The sequence below is a fragment of the Salminus brasiliensis genome, chromosome 15 (genome assembly GCF_030463535.1).
Source record: "Salminus brasiliensis chromosome 15, fSalBra1.hap2, whole genome shotgun sequence".
Taxonomy (NCBI): domain Eukaryota; kingdom Metazoa; phylum Chordata; class Actinopteri; order Characiformes; family Bryconidae; genus Salminus; species Salminus brasiliensis.
The window spans coordinates 31,275,936-31,288,622 of NC_132892.1; the positions used below are offsets into that span (position 1 = coordinate 31,275,936).

At 40.3% G+C, this 12,687-nt stretch overlaps 2 protein-coding genes across 3 annotated transcripts in view; one reads left to right on the forward strand and one right to left on the reverse strand.

The window, feature by feature from the left end:
• LOC140535347 (regulator of G-protein signaling 5) overlaps window positions 1-3,934 on the forward strand; it is a 6,493-nt gene extending 2,559 nt beyond the window's left edge. The window contains exons 2-6 of one of the 2 annotated variants that reach the window (XM_072656644.1): window positions 320-489; window positions 614-670; window positions 1,979-2,031; window positions 2,874-3,037; window positions 3,545-3,934. In XM_072656644.1, coding sequence (XP_072512745.1) covers window positions 446-489; window positions 614-670; window positions 1,979-2,031; window positions 2,874-3,037; window positions 3,545-3,703 — 477 coding nt within the window. In that variant the 5' untranslated portion in view covers window positions 320-445 and the 3' untranslated portion in view covers window positions 3,704-3,934. Of the gene's footprint in view, window positions 490-613; window positions 671-1,978; window positions 2,032-2,873; window positions 3,038-3,544 lie in introns of both variants that reach the window. The other variant, XM_072656643.1, reaches the window with a different exon arrangement.
• A 936-nt stretch (window positions 3,935-4,870) lies between these two features.
• On the reverse strand, window positions 4,871-8,794 carry c15h19orf53 (chromosome 15 C19orf53 homolog). The gene is made up of 3 exons (XM_072657209.1): window positions 8,689-8,794; window positions 7,632-7,687; window positions 4,871-6,511 (listed from the first exon to the last, which is right to left on the reverse strand). Exons 1-3 carry the CDS (start codon window positions 8,774-8,776, stop codon window positions 6,356-6,358), a joined length of 300 nt encoding a protein of 99 aa, XP_072513310.1. The 5' UTR covers window positions 8,777-8,794; the 3' UTR covers window positions 4,871-6,355.
• Between the last annotated feature and the right edge of the window lie 3,893 nt (window positions 8,795-12,687).

Sequence of the window (12,687 nt, forward strand, 5' to 3'; positions counted from 1 at the left end):
ACAGAAAGACACACACACACACACACACACACACACACACACACACACACACACAGTGTTTTGCTGAAGGACCGCATCATTCTGTGAGTTGTGCTGTTGAGTTCTACCCTCCAGGGATAAACGTCATGACCGCGGGAGCTGTCGGCACTGTGTACTCTGTGCACCATTAGGCCTTAATGAGCTTATTGTCAGCGATGATTTATGGCTTTAAAATCCTAAATGGATGTTCCATGTTAAACACTCACACTCACTCACACACTCACACACACCATGTTCCTTACCTAACACCTGTCTGCTGTCGTGTGATTGCACTGGTCAGATAAAGGGAGCCTTATAAGAGTGGCTCACAGCGCCAGAGAGAGACAGAGACAGACTGACAGAGAGAGAGAGACTCCGACTCTGCTGAAGATCGTCTTCTTTTTGGTATCTGCTCTCACCGTCCCTGATGTGTAAGGGCCTCTCCGCTATACCTTCATCATGCCTGGAGAAGTGAGTATGAGCAACAACGTGTGTGAATGAAGTGACAATGCGGTCAGTTGTCAGTGCATCTTTAAAAGCTAACTGGAAACCTGTGTGTGTGTGTGTGTGTGTGTGTGTGTGTGTGTGTGTTTAGGGCGAAGGGGATGCGGGTGAAGTTAACTCACCTGACGGAGAAGCCTCATAAACACAGGTAAACTATGATCTGCACCAAACAACACTGCTGACTTTTAATGTAAGTCAATCCAACAAGATTCCACTGTAGCTGATATCTGTAGGTAGCGTTTCTGTTGGTCCTTCTACTCTGAAATTCTTGAGACATCCTGTGTGTGTGTGTGTGTGTGCATTTGCACATCTGTGTCAGCAATGGGTGCATCCTAAAGTAGCTAAATGCATTAATTAGAAGGGGTGTCCACAAACTTTTGGACTGTCTTGTCATTAGTCTGTGGAATATCTAAATAAAATAATAATAATAATAATAATAATAATAATAATAATTCATATACATATGTATCAATAATATATAAATGAATTCATTTATTTGCTAGTTGCTAATTAAGACAACGTACGAATTTGTGGTGCAGCTGGATTTAGTAAAAGTATGGTGCTAGTTTACAACTAACGGGTTTTAACTAAGGACTAAGTAAAGACTTAGAATCACACAATCTTCAAAACTAACATTCACATTTTTTTACAGTTAAAACTAACTTCTGTTCAGACAGCATATGGCAGAATGAATGTTAATGGAGTCTAGATCTCGTTTCCACTGGGGGTTTTTTATGAGATTTGAGTATCAGGATTAAAATGAGGATTATCCACATTAAAACTCAACACAACCAGCATCTAGTAGAAGACTTTCATTGCAGAGTAGAGCCAACTGTCCGAGCCAACCTGCTCATGTGGGGCTCACATGGGTGGAATGTGGGATAGATGGGTTCCAGATAGGACTGGGCCATATGGTAAAAATAATATATCATAATATTTAAAGACATTTAAGTCAGAATTTCAGGATACACGAAAAACTACTATTCAGATACTGTTAGTGCTTAATAAACACTGATCAACTGTACGTTTCATTGTAATTAGACCAGTGTTTATTAAGCACTAATTACACAGTAAGCTTTTGTAAACATATCAAGGGTATCACAATAACAAAGTTGATCATAATACGGTAAAATATCATCATATCGCCCAGCTCTAGTTCTAGGTGGGTATGGGCTTTGAGTGGGTTTGCACATGCGTTTTACTGGGACCAGGTCTTGGACCCCTTCTTTACAGCTTTATCTCTGTATGCAGTGTACAACCTAATGGAGCCCCTGTTTAACCCCTCCTGGTCCCTTCACTGGTATGTGGGGCCAGGTGGTTCCCAGTTAGGCTACCTGTACAGGCCCCACATGGACATGTTAGATTTTTGAGTTGGTCGGCAGGTGTCCACAAACTTTTGGCCGTGTTTACACCTTAGAAATGAGACATTCTCATTCTCTCTCTCTCTCTCTCTCAGGGCTCATGAAGAGAAGACTGTTCATGATCTGGAGTCTCTACTGCACAGCAAGTGTAAGAGTCTGCTGTTCGCTTCACTATCTGCTCTTTAACTCTCTCACTTCTCACCTCCCCCTCGCTCCCTCTTCTTCTTTCTGCAGCTGCCATTACATACCGCTCTACACTGTGTTCATGTTTCCACTTGCTCCAGACCCCATACACAGCTCTGGAAAAAATGAAGAGACCACCCGACATGATCGGTTTCTCTGGTTTTACTATCTATAGGCAGTGTGTTTAAGAGAAATGAACATTTGCAAATATTTCATAAACCATGGACAACATTTCCCATAAATTCCAAATAAAAATGTTACTATTTAGAGCATTTATTTATTTGCAGAAATGACAACTGCTCAAATGCAAAGACATTATTATAATAGTTATAATGCAAAGACATTATTATTGAAATTTAAACACCACAGGACTAACATCTGAACTTTGAGAGCATTCAGAAATCACTATGGTGAAATAACCTCGACTGCCAATCACAGCTCTCATGTCTCGTCCGGCCGTCCACTAGTCTTTCATATTGCTGTTGGGACTTTATGCCATTCATAGTCTGCAAATTCAGCTAACTCAGCTTTGTTTGCCTGGAAATGCCAGGAAGCAAACGGCTGCCGTACACGTAGAGATGCAAATTTAAGAAACAAATATGAAGTGGTCTCTCTTTTATTGGAGGAGACTGACAGTCCAGCTAAAGACTGAACCATTGCTTAACAATCAAAAACAGTCATTTTCCAACAGTGTTTTGTTACTGTGTCTTCAAGATGGATATAAATTTCCCTTAACTTTAAAGTGAGTAGGCTCAGCTATGGTATGGGCTCTTTAATAACCAGCTACTTTTCTCACTGTCTGAGCAGCGGGTCTGCAGGCGTTCCGCTGGTTTCTGCGCTCCGAGTTCAGTGAGGAGAACCTGGCCTTCTGGCTGGCCTGCCAGGACTACAAAAACACCCCTGAGAGTAAACTGGCCGAGAAAGCATCCAGCATCTACACTCAGTTCATCAACCCGGATGCCCCGCAGGAGGTAGGTGGGAGGGGGAGATGTCTGGACATGTCCCAATTCCAGAGTGACGCCTGTATAGGGTTCAGTTTCCATGTGGAATTGAGGAGAACCCATCTAACCCATCTAGAGCCTGCATAGAGCCTGTCTAGTCCCTGTAGAGAAGTACAGGGACAGTACTGCCAATAGAATAGGACTCTCTGGAGCAGATAAACAACATGACCCTATTGACACCATGCTGCCTAATGCCTAGTGTAGGCTATTGGGGTATAAAGCCCCCCAGCACTGAACTGTGTTCTCTGGAATGATATTGGTCCTTCATCCAAAACTTTTGGGATGAGCTGGGTGGTGATCACCTAATATACTAACCTCACAAACACTCTTGTCTTTGAATGCAATCAAATCCTCACAGCAATGCTCTCCTCCAAAATCTAGTAGAAAGCCTTCTTCCATGGACAGTAAAGAACATGCTTCTCTAAAGAGCTGCGGAGACCCAGGAGAGCCGTTTAAGCTGTGCTTCTGTTTTGTCAGGTGAATCTGGACAGTGAAACCCGCGATGCCTTGATGTGCGTGATGGACGAACCCGCAGCTAGCGCGTTCAACGAAGCTCAGCAGCGCATCTACTGCCTGATGGCTAAAGACTCATTCCCTCGCTTCCTCCGCTCCCCCTTCAGCCAGCATGCGATGTGAAACACCTCTGGCGTTGAGGGAACGCTGTAGTTTCGCTTTCGTTTCCTAAATCACTTGTGAAGCATTGATTTAAACTTAGCAGTAGTGCTGATAAACGTGTGCTAGCATAGGTTAGGTAAGTGCGCAATCAGTGTGCAAGCGTTAGCATCAGTGTAGAGGTAGCAGAGATGTTTCTCCATTCTGTTAGCTACTGTTGTATTAGTGAAAATACAAATTCTGAACCAATAAAAACATCACTTTCATTACATGGACTTTTCCATTTCCTGCACTGCTTGGATCCAGAAGACAGAGGGGCGAAACACGGTGCTAGGCCCGGATTTCGCTAGCTGTTCTTAGGAGACCAGAGAGATGGAGACATGTCGTTTGAAATATGAATGACTATCTAGGAACTTAAGTACTGGCACACGGAGAGGCCAACACTGGAAAAGTCAACAAACGGTGCACTTGACCTTGATAGCGTAGCTGTGAGCTACCTGCTAACAACAGCTAACGCCAGGCTGAACAGTCAGTGTATGACATGACCAGCTTCTCAAAACAGTGAAAATAGTATATTTTGTCCATAACATTTTATTATGCTTAAAATTCTACAGCTAAGTTACTATAGCAAGAGTTACACGATGTCCAAATGTTTGTGGACAGCCCTTGTAATGGATGCATTCAGCTATTTTCAGGTGCACCCATTGCTCATGCAGATGTGCAGCTTTCCAATACCAATCGCTACCAATACAATAGGACTCTCTAGAGCAGATTAACATGAACCTATTGGCACCATGCTGCCTAATGCCAGGCGTGGGCTAGAGGGGTATAATAAAGCCCCCCAGCATTGAGAAGCTGTGGAGCAGTGGGAGAGCTGTGTTCTCTGGTATGATGGATGGTGGAGCTCCATCCAGTACTTCTGGGATACATGCGAGTGGCATCGTGGGAATATAACTAATCCATCAATCATCAGTACCTAGCCTCACTAATGCTTTTGTTCCATCAAATCCTCACAGCAATGTTCCACAATTTAGTGTAAGGCCTTGGCAGAAAAACAGAGGCTCCCTATTATCACCCTTAAAGCAACTCTGGACGAGACGGTGTCTACAAACTTTTGGATTCGTATGGTCACCTGTTAGAGGAGCTGGTTCACCGTGCGGCCTTGCGTCATATGAACAGACCACACTGCAGTTTTTTTCTCACGAGCCAAGTTTATTCTAAAACCCATACAACGCAAGCAGAGCAGCAGCCTCACAACTGGGGCTGCACAATATGATCAAAATAGCATCCTATTATACATGTAAATTATTAAAATTACTAACATCAACAGGATCCAGGGCTCACCTGCATTTCACCTCACCTGGGGTAGCACTACTGCACCTACTGCTGAACGGCATACTGTGCAGCCCCCTAGTCTAAGATCTACAGGTATCAGCACAAACGCCTCTAAACACACCATCAGTGTATTAAAGGGCCCAATCACAGGAAACAGAACTTCCCTTACTGAAATAAACTGAATTTGAATTCATATTAAATATCGTTCAAGTTTCAAAACCTGACCCCTACAGTCCATAAACACAGAAACCGAGCTCCTAAAACCGTCCGTTTTGAATTCTGTTTATTTGTGATGTCACAGAAACTCATTTACATATCTCCGCCCATCAAGCCTACCACAGTTTAGCCCTCTTATATTGCAATTCTGGGGTCTCTCTCTTTCTTTTTTTTTTTTTTTTAGCTTTGAGTGCTTTCTGAATGGGCGGCAATACACGACAGCCAATCAGAACAGAGGTTATTTACATATCCACCAGTATCCGGACATGTTAAAAAAATAAATAAATAAAAAATGCTGCATTTGGTCACTGAAACACTGAGCTTTTGGAAAACGGAGAAATTCGGACGTAACAACGCATGCGTGTTTCCGGCTGAATCTCAAATACCTCCTTACTCCCTATATAGTGAACTACGCAAGTCTTATACTACAGCGTCCACACGCAGACAGACGCACTGGGTTATCAGATTTCCTCATATGAGTCAATGTAGATTCTGTTTAGATGTTCAGATATTTAATGAAGCTCTGTTAAGAGCTAGAATTGGTCATTTCCTGACTTGTGAAGTACACTACATAGGGAGTAGTGTGTCATTTGGGATTAAACCAATCTGTTTTTTCTCCTTTGTGGTGTTTTGAGGGCTCTTTTTATTGGTTACATTCGGCTCATACAGGGCTAGCATGCTCACGCAAGCGTTTCCTCTGTCTCTGTGTGGAGGGAAATGACTGAAAAAACAAAGGGAGGAAAATCTTTGTTTGAAAAAAATATCGAGATCCTTAAAGATGCGGTAAAACAACCAAACCAGTCTGTAATTCTGAAAATAAAGAAAGGGTGGAAATGTTTATAATGAGTTATGGAACATTAAGATCATATCAGTGGACCTCGAGGATAAATATAAAACAGAAGAGAAAACTTGGATATGGGCCCTTTAATACAAGCGATTCTCTTTAAAATGATCACTGATCTTCAGCGGGACTTGAAAGAGACACACTCTATAAACGTAAATGAACTAAAGGATCTCCACAATTCAGCTACTGCAGCCACCTAGTGGCCATACGTTACAGTTACAGTGCTGTGAACTAGCCCACAAGCAACGGTGTGTATATGCGTTTCGGGCATGTGTGTGATGTTATTTGGACGGCCCAGCAGCAGCAGGTTTCGAGGGTCCTCCTGCACCCCCTTTTCCCTGCGGAGCCTTGAGCACACTCAGTTTCTTGTGTATGGAGGTGCTGGCCTTCTGGGTGATCTCCTCTTCGATTTTGTTCCTGATGGCCACGTCCAGACCCTGCACACACACACACACACACACACACACACACACACACACACACACACACACAAACACACACACACACACACGCCGTTACCAGGGTGCACCATGATATTAGAATAAACACTAAAGTGGTGGTGGTTCTCCATCACTGTGTTCATCATTAGAACATCTCCAAAGTTCTCCTCTCTCATGGAGTCTAGTATTATTTAGAGTTCTCCTCAGATCAACGCCTGGTTTGGTGGTAAATCAGGGCTTAATGATGGTGAATCAGGTGAGCTGCTGCTGCTGCTGCTGCTGATGGAGGTGAACACATCCTCCACGCTGTGCTGGCTGGACTGGGGGGCGTCCAGGAGAAACCTGGAGGAACCGAGCTCTGTTCTTCAGACTAGCTCACAGACAAGATCTCACTACTTTCTTTCTTCAGAATGAGAAGCTCTTGTTTCTCCTTTTTACTGGATTTATCTTTAGCTAGGGCTGGAGCTTCTACAGTAAAGCTCTTACTGCTGAATCACAGGAAATGAAGAAGGTGCCAGGTTTGATCAATATGGGCTAATGTACGTCCACTTACAGTGACATGCAGTCACATTTGGGCACCTGTGGTCAAGCGACATCCGTTGTTGAAGTGTTAGAGTCGTTCCTTTGCATTTGTTAACTATCCAATTACTGCTGATTTGCTGAATGTAGCGCATTGGGAATAATGCAGGATAAATGTGGCATGTAGAAAGATGATGGAAGTTAATATGATTGTCTAATAGGTCAAATTCAGCAAATAAACAGAAGCTGGGTCAGAAGATTTGTTCACTTATTTACACTCATCATTCCAACACGGGTGTCCAAACTTCTGCACAGGGCGGTATGGGATAGGATTATGGTAAAAATGCAGTATTACAATACTCTAATATCCACCTTCACGTTAAACAACATAGTCGCTTATTTTGTGGCAGTAATTTTACATTATTTATATTTTATATTTATATATAAATTATATATAAATGAATGACCCAGGTATGTAGTCATTTCCTAGTCTGTCCATTTGAGCTGAGGGGGGAAAACCTGGCACGTTTTTATGGAACGAAGGCAGACATCTCCTCGTGTCGGCGCCCCATTGGACAGCCGCCAGAACCCGATTTACCTTTTTCAGCTTCTGCTGCTGCACAACTTTGGCTTTCTTGGGTGCGATGACCCTCCCTGCAAAAGCAACAAATACATTCATGAATTAAACGAGCAACAACTTTACCATAACATTGCATCTTTTTTTTTTTAATATTGTTTCATTTGTCATTTGTGATATTTATTGATGTATTTAATTTTTTTTACATTAATCTAAGATTTTATTCCATCCTGTCTTTCAATCTTGATTTTCTAGGAGACCAGATGAACAGCTGGTAGTACCATTTACGACTGGGCATGTGACAAATTACCTGGGACCCAGCTTTAAAAATTAAACATGACTAAAATTTTCCTTTTTTAAAATTTTTTATTTAGTAAGTAAGTAATATTTATTTATATAGTATTTTTCCAGAGCATTTCACAAAGTGCTTTACAGAATAAATAAATAAATAAATAAAAACCCCCAAAAAACAAGATATCAAAAAGTCAATATTACAGATTTAGCCACTACTAAAAGCACGAGAATAAAAAAATAAGTCTTTAAATGTTTCTTAAAAACATGAACTGATGCTGAAAGTCTGAAAGTTACAGCAAATTTATTGGTAATTATGTCTGGTTTGAACGATCGAAATTAATTAGCTAAACTAAATTTAGAAAGAACATTTTATAAATGTCAATTTTATCAAACCTAGATTGTTATGTTTAAAATATCAACTCTAATGACACTTTCAAACATTAATAATAAAAAAAAAAAATAAAATAATAATAATAATAATAATTAAAAAAAAAAGACGTTGCCCCGCCCCCATCTGAAATAGGGCCTGTGATTGGCTGTGATTAATTGTTCGCTGCTTTGAAGTAAAGCCGAGCTTCATTCAGAACATGGACTGAACTTCGCGAACCGGGTCAGAACCGGATGTTTGTTAAGGCGGAGAACTGGAGCAGGAGCCTGCGTTAGCCTCGTGAGTCACGTGCTCCACTGTCCACTGCAGCCCGGAGCGGAACTGCCTTCAAACCCCGCGCGCTTATCCGAACCCCGCCGCCCGGACCCCTCACACCCCCCTCACACCCCCGCTCACCTCCTTTCTTCGGTCCTTTCGGTTTCTGCTGCGGTTTCTTGGCCCCTCCGGGTCTCTGCGCCTTAAACTTCTGCTTGCCCTGCGCCATCGCGAACGGAAACGAGAGGCTTACCGGATTAAAACATAATAAAAGTCTTAAACACAAAATAAAGGTCCCACAGGCGGACTTCCGGTTCAGTCCCGTTGGGGGACGGAGTGCACTTTATAAATAATATCAATATTATTACACTTTTTTAAGTATTAAAATATCAATAGTGCAATATCTAGCTTCATCTAAATAAATACAAAATACTGCAATACAATATTTATACTCTACTACACCATAATAAAGCATGAATAAAATTGCAATGATATGTATGAATGCATGTAAATATTACAATATAATATTAGTAAAATAATTGAATATTTTTTAATAGAAAAATATGGCTTTATTACTTTTTTTTTTTTTTTAATCCAATAGCAGTTCACTTAATGAATATCTGAAACGAAGGCCTGAGACCACTATAGTGATATGTAGTGATATATAGTGATATAAATCCCCACCCACCAGTATTGTATGTATGTATTTTTTTTTTGGGGTGGGGTGGGGTGGAGGGGTCTGTCTTCCTCACTGGACAGTTCCCTTGTAGGAGAGTGCCAGTTATGCCCCCACACAGACAGCTGTGCCACACTGGAGCCCTCCATAAGCCCACCCACTGCTCAGAGTAAGACTAGACACCAGTCCGGACTTTCTGATCCACAGTGGTGTTTTATTTCCAATTACTTTTGCAGTCCTTATGTTTAAAACATCGAGCATGCCTCAAAAACTCTGCTGTCAGTATTGTGTTTCTGTACACACACACACACACACACACACACACACACACACACACACGGATGTCAGCAGTTGTACTGGTCCTGCACACAGCTGTAAGCTAAGTGAGAAATCTTTGATATGAAATCAAAAGGAGGCACTTCTGAACATCACAGCACTGCAGCTTGACCCCAGGTTTGACCCCCTGAAACATGTACTGCTTTCCTTAATGCCAGTAAAATCAGAACAGGATCCTCCAGCCTGCAGAAATACAAAAACAGAAGAAACTGCTGACAGCTTTTACGTTAAACCTCCAACTGAAATCCTCTATCTGAGTACAGGAAGAGAAACAGAGACCCAAAGAAACCAGGTTTACTTCTACTCTATTAAAGGTTTAAGGACCAGGGGCCGAACTCACAGAAGCATCTTAAAGAAATTCTTCTTAGATGGTTTTTTATCCCTTAAATTTGTGCTAAAGAAAAAACTATAAAGTGAAAAGAAAAATCTTAAAAAAAATATCTTAAAACATTATAATTTTTTATAACTTTTAAACATTTATTAAATAAATAAATAAATAAATAAAATAATTGATTAATTAAATATGTCCTTAACCCTGGAGCGGCCTACATTGCACTGTCTAAGGTCAGAAGGTCGGCCTGTAAACTCACCAGCTGAATTACAGAATTAACGCAATATTTAACCAGATTAAAAGTGGAGTTCGGTCTTTAAGAACTGTTAGTTTCCATATTTCAGCTTTGCTGAACTTTTTAGACACTTAATTTGATTGTTTCTCCTCCATTTCCTGCACAGATTTAACTAAAATATAGAAAATATAAACAAATTAAAATTCTGATGAGTTTAAGATGAGCTGAAAATGTCTTGTTAGAAATTGGCTACATAAGAAAACAATGAAACGAGTCTTAAGAAAGAAGGTTTTTTTGGAGAACATTGGGCCTCATTCACCTGCGTCTTCCTAAAAAGATTTCTTGCAGTAGTTCTTGAGGAAAGTCCACACAAAAAGTCTAGGTCAGATTCATGGCGTGTTTTCAGAGGCCTCATAAACACAGGATTTTCTAATGAAGAGCGATCGGCGAATGAGGCCCAGTGTTAAGAACGTCTCAGTGGTCATCTTCAGAGTTTTTTCTTAGGAAAGCTTTTGTGAATCCGGCCCCAGATTCCGAGACGGGGACTGAGCCTGGTTCTGGACGGAGATCCTTCTCTGGAAGGAAACTGTGGAACAGGACAAAGATAACTAGAATCCAGGGTATTGAAGCGAGTCGATCTCTAATGGGTCAGAATGATCATCTGTGTTACAGGTTTGGACAATAAAGCTTGAATTTTAGGTCAGCTTTAAATGAAACCATCACAAAGACAGGGATTAAGCCTAGTTTTGGACTACAGAGCATCTACAGAGCGTTCTGAATGGTGATTCTCCATTAAAAAGTAAAAAAGTAGTCTAGGACTAGGCTTAATCCCTTTCTGGGAGACCAGCCCCCAAAACCCAGTGGGGTTAAGGCTTTTGAGGCGGGTTTTCCAGTTAGTAAGTTTGAGCTACTGGAATGCTGAGGACGGTGTGTAGGTGGGGGTTGGTGGTGATGTAGAAATAACACCCTTAAAACTAAAGGTGCTGCAAGCGGTTCTCTGAACGATGCCACAGAAGATTCACCACAGGTTCCACGTGTCCACTCCAGCAGTTCTGTCCAACTGTAAAGAACAGCAATAAGGTTTCCAGGTAAAACTGACCCCTGATTAACTGTAAAGAGTCATTTTTCTTTTCCATAAACATTATCCTTAACATCATTAATATACATATAATCAATATTTAGTGAAGCTAAGTCGTTATTCTTCAAATAAAGCTTAATAAAACTGGTATATAATCAATTTATAATCAATATTTAGTGAAGCTAAGTTGTTATCTTCAAAAAAATCTAAATAAAACTGGTATATAATCAATATATAATCAATATTTAGTGAAGCTAAGTTGTTATTCTTCAAAAAAATCGTAATAAAACTGGTATATAATCAATATTTAGTGAAGCTAAGTCGTTATTCCTCAAATAAAGCTTAATAAAACTGGTATATAATCAATATATAATCAAGTTGTTATTCTTCAAAAAAATCTTAAAACTGGTATATAATCAATATATAATTAATATTTAGTGAAGATAAGTTGTTATTCTTCAAAAGAATCTTAATAAAACTGGTATATAATCAATATATAATCAATATTTAGTGAAACTAAGTTGTTATTCTTCAAAAAAATCTTTCTAAATTTTAATCTTCATAAAATTTCTAAAAATCATCAAGCAACTGGTATATAATCAATATATAATTAATATTAAGTGTAATCAATCACAGTTTTCACCCAATACAGATCATGGTTTGAAAGGAAAAAACAAAACAACAAACAAAACACCCTCTAAAAACATCTAAATTTTAGGTGTATATTTTGATATCGTTTATTTCTAATCTTTTGAAGCCTCCATGGTCGCTGCTGGGCCAAACTGAGACAGTATGTGTGTAATTCTAATACACAGACCCGATTTCCCAGACAGGGATCAGCCTAGTCTTGAACTACAGAGACGTCTGAATAATGGTTCACCAATGAAAGTTAAATTTAGTCTGGCTCTAGGCTTTCATGCTCAAAAAATGATTACAAATATTTATCTGTATTTTTAAAATGATAAAACAGGTCAGTCTGACCCACAATATCAGTGATTCTTCAATGGCATTGCTCAAAGAATCGTTTACATACTATAATTTGAGATAGTCTCGTTTTTCAATCATGGCTGTTCGCTGTTCACGACGCTGATCTTCTCAAGCTTCTACACGATGCAAAGGAGCCAATCAGCTCTAACCAATCACAGTGTTTTATTACTGCATGATGTGGGCATCCTGACCAATCACAGCTCCACAGGAGTCTATATGGGTGTTCTGATGAATCAAGGTCTTCCTGTAATGAAGCAAAAGGAAATGATTTTTGGGTCAAGCAGAGTTTAGTCTTTGATTCACTGAACTGATTCAGTTTTTGGCAGTTCAGTCCTGTGACCAAGTATCTTATATGCACTTTAAAACAGGTCAGGGCATGAAGCAGTCTGATCTCTCCTGATATAGGAGAGACTTGGACTGGTCAACACTGAGATGTAGTAGTAGTAGTAGTAGTCGTCGTGGTCGTAGGGGTGTAATAATGCTTAAGCTGAAAGTGG